The sequence below is a fragment of the Schistocerca serialis genome, chromosome 1 (assembly GCF_023864345.2).
Source record: "Schistocerca serialis cubense isolate TAMUIC-IGC-003099 chromosome 1, iqSchSeri2.2, whole genome shotgun sequence".
Taxonomy (NCBI): Eukaryota; Metazoa; Arthropoda; class Insecta; order Orthoptera; family Acrididae; genus Schistocerca; species Schistocerca serialis.
This window is the reverse complement of record NC_064638.1, coordinates 357470373-357495513: the sequence shown is the minus strand read 5'-3', so window position 1 is coordinate 357495513 and position 25141 is coordinate 357470373. Positions and strand designations below refer to the sequence as shown.

The window sequence follows — 25141 nt, the reverse complement described above, 5'->3', positions numbered from 1 at the left end:
ACTGGTAGCATGTTTTTGAATCAATGACACTGAAATACAATACAGCTGTTGCTTTAAGTTATCATTATTCAATTACTTCTGTACACTGTCCATTGGACCAAGACCCAGATAAAAAGTTTGGTGTGACAGAACATATTTTGGCTCAAAACTGACTCTGACATCGTGGACCTTGTGCATCAAAGTTCTGCCTGTCTAGCCCATCAAGCTGCATACCTCCCTGGGTTGATGTTGTGGAGCCATGGAAGTATCCATTTAGATTTCATCAGTTTGTTTTGGGGCACCATGTGGTTGGTTGTGACTGATTTCTGCTTTCACTTCCCTTTTGTGTCCCACATGTCCCAGGTCACTTCTGCACTACTATCATGACCACAAGAAAAAGTTTTATTATTGAAGGCATCCCTTGCACTTTGATTTCAGATAATGGGGCAATGTTCAGCTCCCACGATTTTGAACGGTTTTATGCACCTTCATACTGCACCCTTCCACCCAGTCTCCAATAGTCATATGGAACATTTTTTCTGTACTTTCAAGACCCAATTCCTCAACGAAATGATGTCCAGCACCACACCAAATGCCTTTTGTAGTTCTCTGGCAATTTACAGGCCCACTCTGAAGACCACAGGTGGGGGGGGGGGGGGGGGGGGGGGCTGTATGGCTTCTCTCGCTGCACTCTTGGAGACATGCTGCAGCTGCTGGCACCAGCTCATGTCATCACCAAAACCTCTTCTTCCCAGGTGGGTGACCTAGTGTGGGACCGCAATTTCAGACGCCACCCAACCTGGATCCACAGGATGATCTCTGCCTGTCATGGATCAATGATGTATACTGTGATCACTGTACATGGTCTTCTGCGGTGCCATCAAAATTCACCTCATCTTCACCATCCTGGTCAGGGCCTCCCGCTACTCTGACCCCGGTGAACACTTCAATTTCATGGCAGCTCATGTGACTTCCATCGAGCTTTGTTATGTCTCAGACACCTATGTGAACACCCATCAACACTAAGTTGCTGCCATCTAAGGTGGCAGCTCTGCTGGACAAAGCACCCCCCCCCCCCACCCGCCCCCCACCCCCAGCAGTCACCACAACACAGATGGTGCTTGTAATCAGGGGTGCCTTCTGATTACGTCATGCTGAGCAGAATTCTGCATATAAGCTGGCCCTGGGTCAATCTGGGTCAGATGCAATTTGATTCCAATGGCAATGAAGTGGAAGTGCACACCAGTCGGTCTGATGGTTTGATTTTCGCTGTGGGCATGGAGATTTCACTCTTTGGACTCCGTTAGTGGCTGGATTGCGATACTGTGCAAATTTGACTTTGGTTAGCTAGCTTTCCAGAACGTAAGTTTTACTGCTCCCAGGACTGTTACGCAACATATCTCTATTTGTTGAATAAATTGGGGAGAATTTCCATACACTCTGATTTGCAATACTCTCATAACCAATGTATCAAAATACTCTCATAATCAATGTATCAAAACCTGGAAACACAGGAAAGAATGATTTTCAACATTTCATTCAAAATGTCTTTTTACTGATTGCAGAAAATAATTCATTGCTTTTGCTGGATTCTTGATCTCAATGTAACATGACCTTTCTATTTACAAACAGTGACAAAAAGCTGCTGATAATATATATTCCCTCTGGAATTACTAATGTGTTTCAACCTCTACATAAAATAAATAAATTCTACATTTTCTGGAAATTATCTGACTTTCCACAGCTCTTTCTGCATTTTTTTGTAAATTGTCTGACTTTCCACAGCTCTTTCTCATTTCAGGTTTGCCAGTTATACAGTATTCTCAAATTTCACTCATTTTTGCATTATCAGTTTGCATTGCCACATTTCACAAACTAGATCAAATATGCCTGGTACATAGCACAACAGGCAAGACAACAGCACCATTTCTTACTCCGTCCAAATTTTCTGCAAATAAAACTAGTAATTACTGTGATGTGCCCAAATGCATCCATGTTTCTTTTGTAAGGTGGCCCAGGAAAGAGGAAAATGTTTGCTTTCATCACTAAACAGACACTTTGTATTTTAGTGATGTCGCGCACTCAACAGCATGGTCATTAGCGCCCTTATGAGGTGTCAGAACACCAACTCGTGGGGGGATGATAGCTGCCTCAACAGACAGAGTTTCTTATAGTGCATTAAAAATCAACCTAACAAATGTAAAAACCGCCATCATAGTACATTAAACTATGGCACTTGAAATCAATTGATAAAAATGCTAAAATGTCTGGTTGAGCCATCATTTAAAAATACACTGACCTCATCTCCCCAACACTTTATGGATGAGGCCCAACATTTCACAGAACTCCAAAACCCATTGTACACTAATGTCAGTGTCAGCAAGGATGGTGGGTAGATCTCCAGCCAAACTGAAGGTTGTCCTCATATTAATATACAAAACACACAGCTACAACAGCAGTACACTACAAACTTCATAGAGTGGTGAACGTTCCTGAGTAGGAGGAAACCACATGTCAATGAGCAGTGTCCTAATCTCAGTCTGATGAGCAGCACTTCCTTCCATCAGTGTGGTTGGTATGAAGTCTGCCCTGCCTATATGGTCAATTTCGTTTACCACAGACAGTCATTCACCACTTCCAACCATCTGGTTCCCACTGAGACATGATACTTCTGTCAGATAATGAGATGATGGCATGCAAGAGGACAGTACACTGATGTATGGTTCCATCCTTACATGCTTCTTTTTGTTGGATGTGTCATTTCCCGATATCCCAATGTGTCCTAGTACTCAGCAAAAGGCCATGTCCTTGCCTTGGTGTTGGATCTGCTGTAAGGTGTCATGGTTAATCTAAATCATCCCGTCAACTGGATACATTTTGTGTACTACTTGTAAAGAGAAACTTTGTACTGTGATTCATTTTAGTGATGACTATAAGAAACAGATGAGGAACAGTGTCACTGTGAGTAAAATGTTACTGTTGTGGACTTCAGTCTTACTGTCCTAAGATGGGTTTGATGCACCTCTCCACACTAGTCTGTCCTGTGTGGACCTCTTCATCTCTGCGTAACTATTGCAGTCTACAGTCATTGGAACCAGCTTATCATAATCAAGCTTTGATTTCACTCAACAATTTTCATCCCCCTCCCGCCCCTCCTTCACACATTACCACCCATTAACAAATTAACTGCTTCCTCAGGAAGACGTGTCCTATCAACCAATCCCTTCTTTTAGAATAAAACCTAAAAAATTTGATAAGAACTGTGCTACACAAACTGATACAAAATGATGTACAAATCAAATTCCGAATTGAACTGACATTTGTTATCTGTAGTGTGATGCCAGTACACCACAATATTTTGCTAATCACCTCCACAAGAATTATAAAGTCAATAGCTTAACTGTCAATATGAAGTGCAGGTTATCCAAAAAGTGAGTAATAACTGATACTTTTGGTATGGCATAGGTGCTTGAAATTTCTCTGTGTGTAGTGCTGGATTTACGCGTTAAGTGATGTTAAGCTTTCATTACAGTGATTTCTGTTCATTTGTTCATTCGTATGCAATGCAGGAATTGTACAAACTGCTGTTAAAAGTGATTCTACCTTTAGCACAAATGAGTAACTTCACAGCTAAAAGTTTGACAGTGCAATTACTTCAGTGAATTCTTCTTGCATTAGACATTTCATACCAGGTTTTGACAAGTTGTACTGGATCATTACCTTGTAAGTAAAATCAGTACCGATAAATACAATTATATAAACAATGCATGCACCTAAGATACTGAGAGCTTCACGGACCAGTCCTCCTAAGTGTAATCACCTTCCAACAAGCATATTTGAATACTGGAAGTACTAACCTGCTTCAAATGCATCATAAAACTCATCATCAGACGTGTCATAAAAACGAGGACTTCTCCTTGGAGTTGGACCATCCACCATGTTATGGAGTGAAGGGTTTGACAGATGTGATGCCATTGATTGCTCCAGCTCATGATGCTCTTTTGCTAGCACATTAAGGGCTTCTTCTAGAACTCGGCACTTCTCCTGTTCTTGTTTCAACTGCAGTATTCTTACCTAACAGATAACATTCTGATATTGGAAAAAAATCCTTAGTTGCAATCACAGTTGATGAAAAATAAATGCCATATTTGTTAAACATGGATAACACAAATAAACAGAAATTAAGAGAACTGTATTTGTTCTTACCTTGCCTCTTGCATGTACCTTGCTTGTATTACATAACTATCCTCTGTTATCAGAAGGAAAGTTGCCACTCACGATATAGCAGAGATACTGAGTCGCAGATAGGCACAACAAAAAGGCTTTAACAATTGAAGCTTTCGGCCACTGGCATTCGTCAACAATACACACACACACACACACACACACACACACACACACACACACACACACTCACTCACTCAAACACAACTCATACACATGACTGCAGCCTCAGACAACAAAAACCACACTGTGGCTTTAATCGTTACAAACTTAATGGAAAATGGTGCTCTTAAAAACTGAATAAATTTCAGCAACAATTATTTTACAAAGATGAAGTTTCAAATCAGACTGTCAGAACACAGGGGTCAAATTAAACAATGGAAAATCCAGGGTGGAATAACAACATGAATTAGATCACAGCTCACTACATAGAGATGGTGTTCAGTAGTGGATGTGCACATTTAGAAGTACACTTGTATAATTTTTTAGCTATTGGACAAAGCCCTTCATTCATATAGCATAATTCTCGCACACATGGCCACCGTCATTTCAGTGTTTTTAGCCCCACTGGGGCAAGTAGCAATCCCAGCTTGAGTGGGTAGTGGAGTACAGAAGAGGCATGGGGCAGAGAGGATGAGGGATAGCTGCATATGGGTGGGGGGGGGGGGGGGATGCTGTAGTGCTGCTTTTGGAAATATGTAGGGACATGGCAGGAGCAGGATGGTGAGCTGCTAAGTGCAGCATCAGATGAGCTGTGCTGAAAGGAATTGGGAGGAGTGGAGGGAGCAAGGGAGGAGAGGAGAGAAGCAGACAATAGGAAATATCTATGCAGGCAAGGAGGGGGTTAGGAGATATGTGTGAGGCTGAAGTGCACACAGTAAAGGAGACAGCAGCAAGTGGAGGGTGCGGACTATAGAAGTTGAGGCCAGGGGAGGTTACAGGAACAATGAATATGTTGCTAGGAGATGGCTGAGGTATTAGACCTACTTAATTCCATCTATTATGTATATTACAAGGATAAAAAATATCACATCTCACATTTTAATTTTTATAATTTTTTTCCTAATAAAAATGTTATTTTTTCTATAATTTAGTTATTCCTGCAATAAAGTTTAGGTCTACTAATTAAGTATGGACTATTGCAAGTTACAGAGAAAAATTAGAGCAATGGTTTATAAACTTTGGAAAGTATTTGTACCTGAATTCTGAAAAATACAACCTGCGGGAAATTGCAGACGAAGATTGAGTCCAATTAAACTGTGCCTCAGAACACTCCTGGAGTATAGCCTTCATCCTGCAGCATTTCTTCATCTTCAAGCTTCCTCTTGGCATTCCTTTTAGGACTTCTTGCTAACTGGTAACTTGAAGAGCGAATCTTTCAGCTTCATGCATCCATTGTACATCACACACAAGTAATTGATCTTCCATATTAGAGCCACATTATATGTCTAAATTTCTCAGGACTTCCAACCTTCCTATCACTCCATCACTGAAACAATCACTGCATCTTGTACACCAACTTTTAATGTATTTAGTCCTACAAAAACATTCTTGGGTAATCTTTCCCATATGCAATGGTTGAAACTTTCATTTGTATTCTGAGTGCCCCCATGAAGACATTTACTAAGCAAAACAGGGTCACTCAGGTCTCTAAAAATTGGTTTCATTTCATTCAAAACAGGCTCAGGAAGAGAATGCTTAGGATGGTATGATTAATCACTTTATTTTGCCTTTTGGTAACCACACCAACAATCCGCTCCTTTAGAGCAAAGTCCGTGAACAGGGTAGTCATCTGTGGACAACTTACGAAAGCAAGTGACCCATACAGCTTTTCTCTTTGCTGCAACATCATTCAGAGGTGCAGTTTGTCTAATGGCCAGTCCATAATAACTGCGAAAAAGGTCTATTTCAGTTTATGTCAATCTGCCTTGATCAGACAGAGTTTTTCCATCAGACAGCAACTTTCCTTTCATTTCTCTTGTGTGTAGCACCATAAGCATTGAACTCATTAATTTTATTGAAGGCTTTAGAGTCCCCATCGCCTAGGTACTTTGTATATCTAACTTTATAAATGGGCATCGCCCTCTGAAATATTTTTAGAGCTTCATCAAACTCCATACCTCCACTGTAACCACCATAATTCTTAGAACACTGGTGTTCAATATGTCCTTCAGTGTTACCATGGCAGGTGTGGCAGTACTTAGATAAGAACTCAACATCAACAACTTCTCCATTCTCCAGAGAAGTAGCTCTTGCAATACCATTCATTCAAGGAACGATGTCCTCGATGTTGCCATGTCTCATCAAGTGCAACAGCAATGTCCCTGGTTCCACTAATATTTCCAGTTTCTTCTACTGAACATTTCATAGATGCTTTAGACACAACCATCAAGGCACCTAAAAGTATTTTTATGTACTTGCTGAACCTACTGGGAGGAGGAGGAGGAAGGTCCATCAAACCACAAAATGTTTGAGCAGTCTTTTTTGCTTCTCCTATTGCATGCATTGCACACACTAATTTCAAATTCACATCATATGAATTGTGCACAATGTTCAAAGCTATTTTCGATATAGATTTATTGCAGGATCTACACAGAACAGCTAATTTTGATGCTAAACCCTTCCTCCTCCTTTGTTGTTCAGTTATTTCCAGACAGCCTACACAGTCACATTGCTTACATTTCACCACCTCCTTTATCAAAGAAGATAAGATGCCTACATCAACAACAAAAAATCCGCTACAAACAGCATTATTGTAAACACAAAAATTTGAATCACCAGGAGGTGTGCCATGTGGGAGTTTCTTCCCTGAAGAACTGATACACAGGTTACTTTCAACAGTGTGGCTTGCTTTGTTTGTGAACTGGTTACTGTAGAATTTCCTTTTACTGAATTTCTTGATGCATGGCATAGTCCATATTCATTGCACACTAAAGAATATGTACTTCCACAAATATATGTGGCATTTGGGCAACAAACATTCAATAATATGTGAACAAACTGATTCAGTGAAACAGAAGTAAATACTAGCAAAGATAATCATTTACAGACACTAGAAAACTGCACTGATACCAACATATACAATGTATCATATGTATGATTGCTGGAAACAGAAAGTTCACAGTTCTTTTCGAAATAATACTGCTTTCTGTAACAGAAATAAAGGGGGCGTGGCAGAATACATGACAGTAACTTTTAAATTTGGTATATATCGGTCATTTTTCATTTGAAAACCTATAATGTATATATCAATGCAATCACAAAAGACTATAGAACTTAATAAAGTAATAAAAAAAATTCCATCTTTCCACCATTCTGTATCCTTGTTCCATAAAACATTTCAAAATATAGGGAACTATATTAGAAATAGAAACTGAAAGATTTTGACAAACAAGCTGACTTTAATGTCAGTGGGAGACTACTTACTGAATCCCCAAGGAACTATTCATTTCACTTTCCAAAAACAGTAAATTTAGCATACCTCCTCCTGTTGCTGAAACAGAGAGAGACAATGCCCAAGGGAAGAGAGCATGTCACCAGCAGTGTCAGACAAAGTCTGGAATCTCTGAAAAGCATCAAAATTATGACATTTGACACTTCCTGCATAAAACTGTCATACTTAAAACTTTTCATATATTTACTGTGAACTGTACTTTCAACTTACTCTTATAGCAGCTCCTGTAATTGTGTCAGATGCAAGACTATTATTACTCAAGACTTCAACTACAGCTGTGCTGTCTCTAAGTTGTTTTTCTAATACCTGATGATGGGCAGCAGCAGTCTGCAGAGCATCCTGCAAAATTACTTACTATTCAGCATCATATAAATAAATTCATCATAATATAAATTTTAATCAAATTATGAACAGCAAGCTGAACACCATGCACGTAAAGGGTATAACAAGCCACAATTCATTTTATTAATCATCACTGCATAAATTTAATTTGGGCACAAGATGTGGCTAAAGGAGATTTTGTACTGGGAAAAAAACCACCCACTCACCCCCCCCCCCCCCCCCACACACACACACAAAGCTGCACATTCAATACGTCTAAGACATGTCAATGTCTAAACACATTAAAAAGAACACTTCCTCTCTTTCTTTTCTATCACACATCTGCAGAAACTAAACTGAGGTTTTGCAAATCAAACTAGCAGGATGAAATATTTTCATAAGTCACAGTTACACTGCCACATTTCTTTGGCTCACTATGTTTTGAATGATTCCTTGGTGGTAATGATACTTTAATTGTAAACACTTCAGTCCGTTACAGGCTGTATGTTCTGTTGTTCTGATGACAGTCACTGTTACTCATGTTGTTTCGCAAGCTGGTAGTATGCTGAAGTAAAAATTGAATATCTTGACTGACTGGTTCCTTTTTTCAGAATGTTAAAAGACTGGTGTGTTAAAAGTGGTGTGTAGCCTGTCATTCAAAGTAATATTCACACCTTTTGGTTCGCAAGGTATCATTCAGGTCAGTGTCCACATCCTTTGCTCTCCCGTGGAGTTAATGCTCAATTCCAAGTGCTAGCATATGTTAAATGTAAACTTTTATGAAGTACAAGGTAATGTCAGAGGTAAAGCTCCAAGGGCAGGTCGTGAGTCATGCTTGGATAATTCATTTGATGAACACTTTCCTGTGTAAAACATCTCAGGATCGAGTACCAAATACGAAAGGCAGAGATCCCAGGTCTGAATCTCGCTCAAACACAAAGTTTTAATCTGCTGGAAAGTTTCAAGTCAGCACACAATCTGATGCAGAGTGAAAATTCATCCTGGACATGTTAAATGTATCTTTGTGTGAACCTAGTCTTTGATGCCCATCATAATGTCCCAAACATATTTTTACTCCTAGCATACATCTGCTATGATTAATTAATCTCTGCAGAAGCAGCTTCTTAAGGCTCCGAATTGCACAATTTTATGCAAGTCTGCTCTTCACTTTTTTAAAGATAAGAGCGTACAAATCAGCACCATCTTGTTCTGTCTGTTGGGTACTGGCATCATGGCGTTTGGACATGAGTGCAACTGCTCTGATAATTACTCCATATAGATCAAATTTTCAGTAGTACATTGTTAACATTTCGACATGTACATGTGTGTTCAGTGGCATGCATCTATTGTAATTTTTCTGTTGAGAAACATTTTTGTTCGAGCATATAAATTAAGCTAAACACATCTCTGAATTTTTCTATTTCGGATTCTTATACCCATATTGCCCTTGTTATTTAATACTCTTCTCTGCTCTGTATGAGTTTAAAATAGTGCAGACTCAATTTTGCATTGGCATTCCATTGTTCATTAATGATGAAGTGAGATTACTATAAGGTAAAATATTTCTTACATCGCTGACCGTCACTAGAATGATCCAAGTAAGAGAACCTTCTGCAAAATGGCCACAATTATTATTACATTACTGTTCTCTGAAATACTTGAAATACCTTGCAAATTTCATTACACTTATACAATGTACTACATACATAGAGTATCTTCCTTATAATTGTCTATGGACACTACACCATGAAGCAGGTTCTTGACTTCCTGTTTGGTCTGGTTCTACTTCCATTCTTTTAGTAACCAAAATTATATTTCCCATGTCTTACCAACAATGAAAGAATATTTCCTTTTTAAGTGTGAGTTATCTCACAAATAAACTTACATTCTCTAACTAAGTACATTTCTCATCTTATTATTGCAAAAGATGATGTCAAGTTTCTGATTTCTCTCTTGGAAGTGTGGAGGATCATATGTACAATATATTCTTCTTCCTAGTTCACAGAGATGACTTTCATTGTATAAGCCAAGCTTTCATGCTGAACTGCCAAATATTTATGACAGTTCTTTTTTGTACAGAGTATTTCTTAACAATTTCCTCTAAATGGCGTAATGTAAATAGTGTCAGTTCACTGTTTTCATGTGTGTATTCTTTGTAATACCAATTTTGAGTTGCCACTGTTCACTAGATGGCCGTCCAGTTTACATGTATAATATTACAATGTGAAAAGACCAGCACTATACACATGTCATTTAGCAATGATCACCAAGTTCCCAAAACTGTTTAATGTCCAAGATGCCAGCAAAGCAAATTTCTGAAACAACTGATTATGCCATTTAATGTATTATGCACATACGCGTACATACTGATATCTGGAATAACCGAGTGGGGATATTTTCAAACTGTTTACTTAGTTTCAGTTAAAATAGTAGATGCTCTTTTACCTGCATGGACCCAAGCGGTTTAATGTTGTCATCCTCTTCATCACTGTCATGTTTAATATGACCTTGACTTAAGTAGTGCGTGCTGAATTCTGCATGTTCTGAAAATGCATTGATCCATTTCTAAAACAGAAAATAATCCATAATTTACAACAAATGCATTTATAATATCCATGTAGACACCATACATGTCAAGTCATACCTGTCTGCTTATCTGTCCTGTAGTTTCTCCATAATTTACAACACTAAGTCGATGGACTGCTCCATCTGAGAAATGCACTACAAATGATGAATTATCACAGTCAAGTGGTAAAATGTTTGCACCATCAAGATACTTAAAGTCCTTTCTCTTAAATCCTGTGGAAGCATCAGCTCTGCTATTGAAATATGTAAGAACCCCACGTTCCAGCACAGCCTGTGGAAAAGCAAATTTAATTAAGTTTAGGTTTTTGCTTGTTCCATGGATGATATCCATGACAACTCACTATGATGTTAAATGTGTCAGTAGGTTCACAAATACAATACATATTCTCTGTGCAAACGTAATCACTACATGCCAGACATTGGCACACAAGGTGTGATCAAATAGTATTGAGGATTTCTTAATTTAATGGGCATTATTCATTGCATTTCGATTTTTTTTTATTTTGCTGGTACACAAGTTCCACATGTATGTACACATTTTCAACTGTTTTGAATATTTAGTTTACTGTTGACAGCCAAAAAGGTTATAGGTGCTCAGTGAATTTTTACTTATTAAAAAGATGGTTCAAAGAATTTACATGAAATTTTGTTTGAAAAATGGAATGAAGTGCAACAACACATTTCAAATGTTGACTGTTGCTTTTGGTGAATCTACTATATGAGTAAGACAAGAGTTTATAGTGGTATAAACATTTCAAAGAGGGTCAAGAAGACATAGAAGGCGATGACTGCTCTGGATGCCCTAGCACATCAATTATTGACAAAAACGTGCAAAAAGTAAAAAAAATGGTTCTGGAAAATCACTAGATCATGATCAGAAAGGTCACTGATGACTTTGGAAAATCATTTGGCTCATGCCAAGCAATTTTTTCAGATGTTTTGGGCATGAAATGTGTAGCAGCAATGTTTGTTCTGAAATTTTTGAACTTTGACCTAAAACGATGTCACATAGACATCACTCAGGAACTCCTGAATGAAGTCGACAAAGATCCATAACTTCTAAGGAAGATTTTAACTGGTGACACAACATGGGTATGTGGGTATGATGCCAAAACCATGGCCCAATCATCTCAATAGCAACTGACTGAAGAGACATGACTGAAAAAAATTTGATAATTTCAATCACATTTGGAGGTTCTTCTCACTGTTTTCTTTGATTATAATCAGATCGTGCATACGAGTTTGTACCCTATGGTTGTACGGTCAATAAGGAATACTACCTGGAAGTCGTGCATCATTTCCGTGAAGCAATCTGAAGAAAATAGCCAGAACTGAGGCAAAACCACTGGTGGAAATGGCATGACGATAATGTGCTTGCTTACATCTCAATACTGGTTCATGATTTTTTGACAAATAATTTTTTTTGGCAGAAAACAAAGCCATATGTTGCTTCAGTATTGCATTCACCGGCATGGCTTCCTGCAACTTCTCTCTATTCCTGAGGCTCAAAAGAACCATAAACGGACGACATTTTGCCACCACTGATGAGATAAAACAGAATTGTTGAAGGAGCTGAATGCCATTAATGAAAAATGGTTTCCAGAAGTGCTTCCAAAATGGTAAAAAGTGCTGGCACAGTGTATTATATGTGAGGGGGGATAACTTTCAAGGGGACAAGTTAATGTTGATGAATAAATAAAGATTAAGAAAAATAAAAATTTCCATTACTTTATGATCACATCTCGGATCTGGATTTTTTTTTTTTAATTTACAACAAAATTTGATAAACGTATGTCAACCAAGTACTTATACTATCGACTCAGAGATTCGTCTACGAATATAAAGAGTTTTCAAGCACAAATTATTTCAGTTCTATCTGTCAGCACTTTTAATTGGAAGAGAGGTGGTCAGATATTGTAATGGCTCCATCCTTTGCCTCTCTGAGCAAAAATGATGGCAAGCTGCGGACAGTGGAGGTTCTTTTTCTTTCTAGTGTTACATTTATAAGTGCTACTACTTTTTAAAAATTGTGCCTAATGCTTCAGAACAAACTTCATCACAATGTAATCGTATTGGGAGGCCATTGTTGATACAACCAACTTTTTAAATCATTATCTACAAGTAGTTCAAGAATGGATATTGGTTATTATCCTTACAGGACATTTCTGTGCAATGAGCACTTGGTGTCTGTGTATGGAATTGACCCGAAACTTATTCAGTGCAACATCAATGAAGCTACGCAAAGAAAGCTAATTTTTGAATGCTTTCAGCACCAAATATATGCAGAGGAAATTTTGCTGAACTGAAGTGTTTTGGAAGACTTATAGTATGAGACTTCAAATTCAAGTTCCGATAAAAATGCACGTCCATGAATTTTGAACAATCAGCTTTACATGGTTTCTTTCCTCCATGCTCTACTGTTATTGATGATGATACATCCAACCTAGAACTGAATAAACCATTATAATTAAGCGATAGCCCATCAATCAATAATACTTTTGAATATTTTATTCATTGCTGCTCCTGTTATTGCAGTTCTGCTGAGCAAATTTCTGCTTTAATAGTGTAAGTTGGAAGATAATTTACATATATAGCAAGAAAAATGGGTTTCTCCAGAAGAATGTTGTTTGCGCAGTTAGGTGCCTTACGCAGATCATGAAAAATTCCGATAGGAGAAATCCTGTCACTCTAACATCTTAATATACAATTAACTGCAGAGTAGATGGACTATTTGATTGTGATCCCTTTCTTCAGTCAAAATTGTGACTGACTCAGAACATTATATTTACAGATATGCTCAGTCAAAATATATCACATTTTCCACAACTTTTGAGGAGGAAGCTAATAATGAAACGGGTTGACTGCAATACATTTGGATGGTTCTAGAAATATGATGTTTCACTGATAATTTTAAAGTTTTTAATGTACTTTAGTATAGTTGTTGTTGTTGTTGTTGTTGTTGTTGTTGTTGTGGTCTTCAGTCCTGAGACTGGTTTGATGCAGTTCTCCATGCTACCCTATCCTGTGCAAGCTTCTTCATCTCCCAGTACTTACTGCAACCTACATCCTTCTGAATCTGCTTAGTGTACTCATCTCTTGGTCTCCCTCTACGATTTTTACCCTCCACGCTGCCCTCCAATGCTAAATTTGTGATCCCTTGATGCCTCAGAACATGTCCTACTAACCGGTCCCTTCTTTTTGTCAAGCTATGCCGCAAACTCCTCTTCTCCCCAATTCTATTCAATACTTCATCATTAGTTATGTGATCTACCCATCTAATCTTCAGCATTCTTCTGTAGCACCACATTTCGAAAGCTTCTATTCTCTTCTTGTCCAAACTATTTATCGTACATGTTTCAATTCCATAAATGGCTACACTCCATACAAATACTTTCAGAAACGACTTCCTGACACTTAAATCTATACTCGATGTTAACAAATTTCTCTTTTTCAGAAACACTTTCCTTGCCATTGCCAGTCTACATTTTATATCATCTCTACTTCGACCATCATCGGTTATTTTGCTCCCCAATAGCAAAACTCCTTTACTACTTTAAGTGTGTCATTTTCTAATCTAATTCCCTCAGCATCAACCGACTTAATTCGACTACATTCCATTATCCTCGTTTTGCTTTTGTTGATGTTCATCTTATATCCTCCTTTCAAGACACTGTCCATTCCGTTCAACTGCTCTTCCAAGTCCTTTGCTGTCTCTGATAGAATTACAATGTCATCAGCGAACCTCAAAGTTTTTATTTCTTCTCCATGGATTTTAATACCTACTCCGAATTTTTCTTTTGTTTCCTTTACTGCTTGCTCAATATACAAATTGAATAATGTCGGGGAGAGGCTACAACCCAGTCCCACTCCCTTCCCAACCACTGCTTCCCTTTCATGTCCCTCAACTCTTATAACTGCCATCTGGTTTCTGTACAAATTGTAAATAGCCTTTTGCTCCCTGTATTTTACCCCTGCCACCTTCAGAATTTGAAAGAGAATATTCCAGTCAATATTGTCAAAAGCTTTCTCTAAGTCTACAAATGCTAGAAAGGTAGGTTTGTCTTTTCTTAATATATCTTCTAAGATCAGTTGTAGACTCAGTATTGCCTCATATGTGCCTAAGTTTCTAAAGAATCCAAACTGATCTTCCCCGAGGTCAACTTCTACCAGTTTTTCCATTTGCCTGTAAAGAATTCGTCTTAGTATTTTGCAGCTGTGACTTATTAAACTGATAGTTCGGTAATTTTCACATCTGTCAACGCCTGCTTTCTTTGGGATTGGAATTATTATATTCTTCTTGAAGTCTGAGGGTATTTCGCCTGTCTCATACATCTTGCTCACCAGATGGTAGAGTTTTGTCAGGACTGGCATAATATTGTCCTCAAGTACATCGCCCTTGTATAGACCCTCTATATACTCCTCCCACCTCTCTGTTTTCCCTTATTTGCTTAGAACTGGGTTTCCATCTGAGCTCTTGATATTCAAACAAGTGGTTCTCTTTTCTCCAAAGGTCTCTCTAATTTTCCTGTAGGCAGTATCTATCTTACCCCTAGTGAGATAAGCCTCTACATCCTTACATTTGTCCTCTAGCCATCCCTGCTTAGCCATTTTGCACTTCCTGTCGATCTCATTTTTGACAGGTTTGAATTCCTTTTTGCCTGCTTCATTTACTGCATTTTTATATTTTCTCCTTTCATCAATTAAATTCAATATTTCTTCTGTTACCCAAGGATTCCTACAAGCCTTCGTCTTTTTACCTACTTGATCCTCTGCTGCCTTCACTACTTCATCCCTCAGAGCTACCCATTCTTCTTCTAGTATACTTCTTTCCCCCATTCCTGTCAATTGTTTCCTTATGCTCTCCCTGAAACTCTGTACCACCTCTGGTTTAGTCAGTTTATCGAGGTCCCATCTCCTTAAATTCCCACCTTTTTGCAGTTTCTTCAGTTTTAACCTACAGTTCACAACCAACAGATTGTGGTCAGAGTCCACATCTGCCCCTGGAAATGTCTTACAATTTAAAACCTGGTTCCTAAATCTCTGTCTTACCAATATATAATCTATCTGAAACCTTCTAGTATCTCCAGGGTTCTTCCATGTATACAACCTTCTTTCATGATTCTTGAACCAAGTGTTAGCTATGATTAAGTTAGGCTCTGTGCAAAACTCCACCAGGCGGCTTCCTCTTTCATTTCTTAGCCCCAATCCATATTCACCTACTATGTTTCTGTGTCTCCCTTTTCCTGCTCTTGAATTCCAGTCACCCATGACTATTCAATTTTCGTCTCCCTTCACTACCTGAATATTTTCTTTTATCTCATCATATATTTCATCAATTTCTTCATCATCTGCAGAGCTAGTTGGCATATAAACTTGTACCACTGTAGTAGGTGTGGGCTTCATGTCTATCTTGGCCACAATAATCCGTTCACTATACTGTTTGTAGTAGCTTACCTGCACTCCTATTTTTTTAGTCATTATTAAACCTACTCCTGCATTACCCCTACTTGATTTTGTATTTATAACCCTGTATTCACCTGACCAAAAGTCTTGTTCCTCCTGCCACCGAACTTCACTAATACCCACTATATCTAACTTTAACCTATCCATTTCCCTTTTTAAATTTTCTAATCTACCTGCCCGATTAAGGGACCTGACATTCCACGCTCCGATCCGTAGAACGCCAGTTTTCTTTTTCCTGATAATGACGTCCTCTTGAGCAGTCCCCGCCCGGAGATCCGAATGGGGGACTATTTTACCTCCGGAATATTTTACCCAAGAGGACACCATCATCATTTAACCATACAGTAAAGCTGCATGCCCTCGGGAAAAATTACGGCCGTAGTTTCCCCTTGCTTTCAGCCGTTCGCAGTACCAGCACAGCAAGGCCGTTTTGGTTAGTGTTACAAGGCCAGATCAGTCAATCATCCAGACTGTTGCCCCTGCAACTACTGAAAAGGCTGCTGCCCCTCTTCAGGAACCACACGTTTGCCTGGCCTCTCAACAGATACCCCTCCCTTGTGGTTGCACCTATGGTATGGCCATCTGCATCGCTGAGGCACGCAAGCCTCCCCACCAATGGCAAGGTCCAAGGTTCATGGGGGGAGGTCTTTAGTATAGATATGAATGAAAATGACTACTCACAGTGTAGATGAAGTATTGAACAGTGGATACACATATAAAGATGATGTTGAAGCTGCATATTATTTCAGATCAGGCACATGCATATTACGTTTTGTAAATAAATACAAGTTTGGAAAACTGAATGAGCAATTTTTGCAACATTTTGTTTATGTGCCTATCACAGGCTTAATATTTCTGCACATCTTCTACTCACACCTCCACTAATGGTATCAATTTAATATACCCAATTCTTAACCCTTTTGCGGACCCATTTTTTTGTAGCAATTCAGAAAAGACACTTTTTGTATATCATATTAGACCTGTGATTAGCTGATTATGTTTATTTTTCGATAATTTTACTTTTAGGATTTAGGACCAAAAACTATGACAGTATATATATATAACCACAATATATTTGCGAGCTGAAAAAAAAAAGTTGTTTGTTTTTATTTTACCTTATTTCAAAAATATTTACGTTTCATGTTTACAAACAGTTTATAATCAACATTAACAATTTAGAACATCTAAACAAGTAATACTTCTTTCCCAAACAAATGATCAGATGAGTGTGACATTTTTTATTATTTTGTTTCCATAGAACTGGCAGAAGCATGGTTCAATACATGTGCACTCTGCAGAAGCAGCGTATGTATTTTATTCTAGTCTCAAGTTTTTTTTTAAAGCACTTTTGGAATCGCCGCATTTTTTTCCAAAATGGACACATGATGTCCCACTTTTGCCAGCTGAACATGATCTGGTACAGTGTTGTTCTTGGTCAGAATTTCTTCGAGCAGCATGTGTGGTCAGAACTTCTTTGAGCAGTATGTGAAGCCACCTATCAACTGTTTTGTGAGTCATAACAGTAAGTTCAGTTGATGTTGGTATCATCCCTGTCCTTCACTAATTTGTTAGAATATAAAAATATTTACAATTGCCACAACTTGCAGGGAGTAGAGAATCTGGTGCCACCATTAATAAGAATGTTGACCTATTGCAGAGTGTTCTCTAAGGTTACCAATGTGATCTACACCTCCCATTATATTATTGTATGTTGCTACAGCTGTTAAACAATTGTTACTGCTGGTAATACCATCTTTATTCTTCCTTGTAACAAATTCCGGATTGTCTGAAGTTGTCAAAATATTGAGAGATATGTTGTCCATCCACTTTATATCTCCAATACAACTGCACAAGAACTAATATCCTCCTTTTTTCAAGCTACATTCCTCTCTCGTCACTGAAAGCACTTTCTTCCAGTTTTCTCTCACAATGCCCACACAAAGACATGGGCCGATAAAAGTCACAATAATGTATACTGCAGAAATGAAGCAATGTATTTTGGAAAAGGTAATGACACTCTGAAACTGATTGCTGTAGCAGTTTTCACACACATGGTGCAGTGTACTACCACAAGATATCAAGCACGCAGAGGTGGTAAGATTTATTTCCAGTTAATTTTGTGGTAAGTATACGTCCCCTTTGTGGTAAGTATACTTCCCCAGCTCCTTTGAGAAATTACTTTGGTAGTAAGCAGCATACTTCCCAAGAACCTTTAAAACATCATTATTTGCTGGTATGTGTACTTCCATGCCCCTAAATGCTGTATTTCACAACAAACAGAAACTACAACTTGTGCAGTGAACCACTACTACATGCCAGGAACATACAGGAGCGGTACAATGTATCCTAGAAAAAAAAACCACAGTTACTGGGAAATATAGCCCCCATGGCATGCAAAAGGGTTAAAACACCACGAATACACATCAAGAATATATTTCATAAGTTTGATTGTGTAAGTAACACAAATTACATCTCAGTTCCACAAACAGAGTATATTGTATGCCATTTACAATTGTGATGGAGGAGAGGTCTTCATTAGATAGTGATATATGAAACATTTCAGTTGGTTTCATTCCCCCAGAGGTACGAAATTTGTTTAAAGCTGAATTCAAATCACTGTGAATATCCTCTTAATGTAACTATTTCACTTCCTAGTTAACAAACTACAACTAAAGCACATATGGCTGACTGGCTGAATGAAAAATGTATAACACTATTAAGCTTATCTATTATGGATGAGCCACACATATTCCTATCTGGATTTACTCTCAAAGTAGTTCAAGTTAAGTATGGTTCGTAGTCAGATGTTTACATTTAACTTGTGTATGTGTTTCCTTCAAGAACTGTATGATGCAGTAGTTCACTGTTTCCCTCAATTTATAATATGCTACTCTATAAGCACAACCTAAAATCGATTATTTTACTGCTCAAGGAAAACTAAAATCTTCATTAATTTGATGATGTATAACAATAATTTCATTTGGACCTGTTTTCACTCTTTCTGGCCAATGCTAATAACTCTATTATTCTGAGTTCTGTATATCTGTATCAAACCAGCTCCTTTCTGAATGAGAAGTAGATATGAACGCATATGCACGAGTGGATGCGCACATGCATATGAACATCCCCCTACCCCTGCCCACACATCTGTGCGCGCGCGCGCGCACACACACGCACACACACACACACACACACACACACACACACACACACACACACACACACACACGCGCGCGCGACTGTTAAAAAATCCATAAACAAAATTACTACTGTGCCCTATTTTATTGATTTCACTCTAATAATTTATAACATACCCACATTGGCTTCCAACCAAGAAATCGTGATCGCTTAAGAAGTTGTCCTTCAAAACGTGCAGCAGACTTTTGAAGTTGGCGTACTGGTCGGACACACAGAACTTGTTGCATATGTGGATCCCTTGCTAAATTAACAGCAGTTTGTCCTGGAAAAATAAATTCATCATTTTGTCAAACAAAAATGTGGCAACTGAGCAAAGATTAAAAGTTCATGTCACAGATGTGAATTTTTGTATGACTGGTCACACACCACACTGAGTTTTGAATATATATAATGAAGTAATTAAAATATGCTGCCTTGCAGAGTAAAAAAACAGTTCTGGAAGACAGCAGCCCATTGCACAGGAGCTGAAGAGTCTCCTTTTTGTGGAAAAACAGAAGGTGTTGCATTTAAACTGCCAACAGAAAATGAGAAGAAATGAAATACTGCACTAAAAGTGTCACAACATCGTAGCACAAAATATATTACATTTCTGATAATAAAAAGTAATGAATATATTTAATACCAATAAAAAAATTCAACTCTCATGGGAGAGAGTTTGCTGGCTGCTCACCAACCAGATAAGAACTGTATGCATGACTTGGACATTCAAGCACAATCTTTGCACTTCGCATATAGTACTCGACTAATTGAAGCAAACAAACACACCTCCCAGCCTGACTCAAGGACTTCACTCTTAAAGTTCTTTTTTCTGCATTTCTTAATCCTACAAACACCTTCTCACAATGGAACTATGTTGTTAACAGAAAGTATAAGGCGGAGAATGGCTACAACAATTCTAGGAGCTGAAGGAGAGATACACATTGAAAGAGTGTAACACCGAGTTAGAACATGGGGTGTCTTTGGGTGGTTCAACTGTAAAGGATGTGGGATGAGAATTTCATTTGCCCAGTGGCTCCTTACTTAAACTCATTTCACAGCAGTCAAGAGCAATATTAAATTGAATTACATGGAAAGCACAGCTTCACAAAAGGAAGTCTGTATTATCTCTCAGATCTTAAATTACATGATATTAAAGTGATGTGCACGTAACAAGAGTGTGAGCGTGCGCGCGCGCGCACGCACACACACACACACACACACACACACACACACACACACACACACACACACAGAGAGAGAGAGAGAGAGAGAGAGAGAGAGAGGGAGGGAGAGAGAGAGAGAGAGAGAGATATGACCCTTATGGGAACACTATTTCTATTTCTTAATCTCTGTCAAAGCATTAATTACACAGAGTAGTATTGTTATCACTTATTTGCGTAATACTCCATCACAATGCACTGGCAACTAAATTAAAGCTAAAAGCTTCACTACCTACCCTATTACATACATATCACTACCACACTAGAGTTACACGCAAATTAAATTTAACTTTTTTCTGTTTATCTGAAAGGCAGATTGTAAGACATGATACAATATTGGTGCTGAATTTCAGAAAAAGTTGCAAAATGTTCAAACATGTAAACCATTTTGTACTGGTTTCTTAAGACTTGAAAACATTGGCTATACTGATGATAACATGTGCCTCTTCTATTGTTGGTTCATCATAAGTTGACCCTTTTTAACAGTGCTGCCAGTAGCGGTGAAATCAGCATTAGTTGGAAGATACTCATTCTATGAGTGTTGTCAATATTTCCACATGTGTCACCTCTGCTTTCATAAATGCACAAAATATGGGCAATGCAGCCAGCACTGTGGAAAAAAGTTGGTACTGCCTTCTCCTCAACGCTCCCCTCCCTTTGACTGCCCTAATCAGGGCCAAAGCACACCACTTGCCGTTCCCAACAGCCAACACTCAATGAGTCAACTTGTCATGACCAAACAGTACAACTGGTGGTGGTGGTGGTAATAGTACTAGTAGTAGTAGTAGTAGTAGTAGTAGTAGTAATGTCAGCAGTGGTACTGGGAACCTGTTTCCGCAATGGTCCTGGATATGCAGTTACAGTAAGTCCGTGGCTTTTATAATTACAATCATGTATTACTGTGAGGTATGTCTTTTGATGAGGAAATTGTTGGAAGACTGAGACTATGGTTATCTCTGATTTTTATGGGCATTCATGGAAACAGCCTCATCAGGCTGGTATACAGAGATGCACAATTATGCATCATAAACAATACATGCATTTCAGTACATTCATGGTAGTATGTTATACTTTGTCTGTGTAAACTGTACTTCATAATACCTAAACTAGCCTCCATATCCCCATTCGTAGTGAAATACCTTAATATAGCCACATTTTGAAGCCCAAGACAACCAATTTCATGATTGAAAATTACTTTTCTCACCTCGAGTATTCTGAATTGTGGTGTCAATGCCATTCTGTAATAAAAGTACTGCTGCCTCCTTGTGCCCTCTATATGCCGCACAATGAAGACAAGAATTTCCTTGTGCATCTACACAATTTATACTTGGTGGCCTCTCATCTTTCAACTGCAACGGGAATTTTATTAAAAAACTTAATGACAAAGTTAGTGAATTTACATGTTTACACAGATAAATGGTGATCATCCATTACGAAAACAAGCTGCAAAAATGTACATTAATTTAGCAAAATGAAACATTTCATGTATGCTGATAAACATACTTTATTAATACACATTGTACTTAAATGAGATAATAGAGTTAAATCCGTTGGAATAGTTATTTTAAATTACACAGCAACAAACTCAGAAAATAAATCTTAACGTAATGATTTAATAATTACCACACACTTAGTATTTTAATGAGATGATAAAGTTAAATGAGTTGAGATAATTATTCTAAATTACACTGCAAAAAACTCAGAAAACAAATCTTAACATAATGATTTGATAATTACCAACACTGAAGATACAGTAAGAATGAAAAGAGACATTATGTTACACGTAACAACAACTCACCAACCATGATGACCTCAGACATAAAACGTTATTTAAATCTGATGGTAAAGATATCTATGACCAAGCTGAAAGAATGCATGCAAATTACAAAATGTTTCAAGCAAATGTTCTTTAGCCATCTGGGGGACATTAATCAGCATGATTGCCTTTGTTGTAGCTTTGTTTTTTTACAAAGATATGAACAGCGATATGACTTTTTTAAATGGCACCCTGTATTTTTTATTCGGTAATTCATTTCCCCTCCCAAAGACTTATTCAAAAACATATTCACTGAAACACAATGTTATTAATTACATAACACAACACTAACGTGGAGCCCAGGATCACAAACTTGTCCAGCTGCTGGAGTTGTCAGAAAACAAATGAAAACCAAGTAAAAACATAACACATAATTGACTTTGACTCTCCTCTACCATTTCCCAGAAGTAGAACATTCAACAGTGATCAAAGTGGTGACCCTGGACACCGATACACTGGTGCACTCATTGAATGAAAGAATTATTTACTGTTCCTGTGTTGCCTACTGAAGAGAATTACAAGCAAGCATGATATGTCCCTGCATGTCCTCTGTAGTTGTTGGAATATCGTGATCGACAACGTCTTTAATGCATCCCCAAAGAAAAAAGTCCGGAGGATTTAAATCAGGAGACCTAGCAGGCCAAGTAACTGTTCCTCCTCGACCAATCCATCGGGCAGGATGCCTTCGGTTCAGAACACAACATGCACACAAGGCATTATGTGCTGGACATCCATCATTTTGATACCACATAAGCATTCTGGTTCTTAGCGACATTTCATCCAGAAGAGGAGAAAGAATTCGTCTGAGGAAGTTGGTATATGCTGTGCCGTTTAGACTACCATTGGTGCAATAAGGGCCAATAATTGTAGTACCAAGCATCCCACACCCGAAGTTAACTATCCATTGACACTGATGTTCCACCTGTCTAAGCCATCGTGGATTGTCGCTGGACCAATAAAGCATGTTCCTTGTATGTACCTGTCCTTTGTTTGAGAAGGAACATTCATCAGTAAATAGAACATTGGAGAAGTAGTTCGAGTTGGTGAGGATTTGCTGCTGTGCCCACTGACAGAACTGTACACTATTCTGGAAATCATTCCCACACAATTCTTGATGTAGGTGTACATGGTAAGGATGGAACCGGTGACGTGTAAGAATACAATGTACACTGGTTTTAGGAATGCCAATCTTGTGTTCAAGCTGCTGTGTGATCACATGTGGATTCATATCAAAGGAAGTGAGAACAGTAACTTCAGCAGCTTCGTCTGTGCGAGAGCTATGATGATTGCGTTGTCGTGGGTTGAAACTTCGCATTTCCTGAAGCATTGCAAGAAGACCAGAAAACATCCGTTGGGAAGGTGGGTTCTTGTCAGGATATCTCTCTCTGTACAGTTCCGCTGCCTGCATAGCATTTCGCCTACTTTCAACAAAAACAACAAAAACAACAACAACAACAACAATAATAAAAGAAACGTTATGTTGATGCAGTTAGTAGGAAGGACAGCCTTTACTGTATGCCTACTCAACACAACAGTATTTAAAAGGAATAAACTACTGCACTAAATGTACCTGTACATAAGAAATCAGTATTGTAATTACTGTTCTGCTAACTTACATTCCCCATAGATGAGTAGCATTTATACCTTCTCTTCAACTGACGATGGTTGATGCAACGACGGGTGTGCATTCTACTTACGTTTACATTTATCATCTGTCAACGTCAGCACATGGATGTGTTCCATTACCCCGAGTAGCAGCACTATGTGCTGGGAGTGTCAATGTCAATGTTGTGTTATGTAATTAATAACATTGTGTTTCAGTGAATGGTACACTGTGATACATTTTTGAATAGGTCTTTAAGAGAGGAAATGAATTACCAAATAAAAAATACAGGGTACCATTTAAAAAAAGTCATACTGCATTTCATATCTTTGTAAAAAAACATAGCTACAATGAAGGCAATCATGCTGATTGATGTCTCCCTGACAGCTAAAGAACATTTGCTTGAAACATTTTGTAATTTGCATCTGGATAAACAGTTATTTAGGGTGGTCAAGATAAATGGGACACCCTGTATACAGAAAGTAACATGGTGCTAGGTTAGTCAAACAAGACTTCTAGGACATGGATTGCAAAGATTAAAATAAGCTATTGATGATACAAGGAAAGAACATTATAAGAATACAACCAGTACTGACAAAACACATCATTCCACAGCACATGTGAAAACAAGAAAAATAAAGAAAAATCATTGCATGCTTGAGGCAGGGCAACCACCGAAGTGGTGCACAAGTGATGTGACTTTTTTAAGTGGCAGATACATGGAAGTAGCATGGCAAGCATGTGACCTGACATCAATGGAAGTATCGTGGCACCATTTCTTCTTAGGATGATGAAGGCTCTCTAGCTTTAGTAAACTTTCTTAATGTTTTCAAACAATGGAAACTTCAGGTTGGAAATGCATAGACTGTTACTCTCCATAAAGATGATACCCTGAGTTGCTGACAGGCACAACAAAAAGACTGTTATACATTATAGCTTTCGGCCAAAGCCTTCTTCAGCAAAGAAAACACAAACATATTTACAGAAACAAGCATACCTCATGCATACATGACTGCTACCATCGGCAGCTCCAACCAGAATGTGACTGTCATGTGCATAGCAATATGGAGTGCAGCAGAGAAGCAGGAGGGCTAGAAAGGTTCGGGCGGAGTGAGAGAAGAGCACTGTCTGGTGATGCACACCCAGACTGGAGATGGCCAAGCACTGCATTGGGAGATGTGGTATTTGAGTGGAGGGGGGGGGGGGGGGGATGGGGAGCAAAGAAGGAGAGGAGCTGGAAGGGGAAAGGATAGCTGGCACAGGGTGGCATACAAAGAGGGTGAGGGAATGTGAAAAGG

General features: G+C 38.4%; 1 protein-coding gene across 1 annotated transcript in view; it reads right to left on the bottom strand.

Moving 5' to 3' along the window:
- The window catches only part of LOC126470228 (oxysterol-binding protein-related protein 1-like), a 404325-nt gene that overhangs the window by 280436 nt on the left and 98748 nt on the right, over positions 1-25141 (bottom strand). Inside the window, exons 6-12 of the mRNA XM_050097923.1 lie at positions 21629-21773; positions 19342-19487; positions 10623-10835; positions 10424-10543; positions 7868-7996; positions 7685-7768; positions 3837-4053 (exon numbers count right to left, since the gene is read on the bottom strand). Of these exons, the coding sequence (XP_049953880.1) occupies positions 3837-4053; positions 7685-7768; positions 7868-7996; positions 10424-10543; positions 10623-10835; positions 19342-19487; positions 21629-21773 (1054 nt within the window). The remainder of the gene's footprint in view (positions 1-3836; positions 4054-7684; positions 7769-7867; positions 7997-10423; positions 10544-10622; positions 10836-19341; positions 19488-21628; positions 21774-25141) is intronic.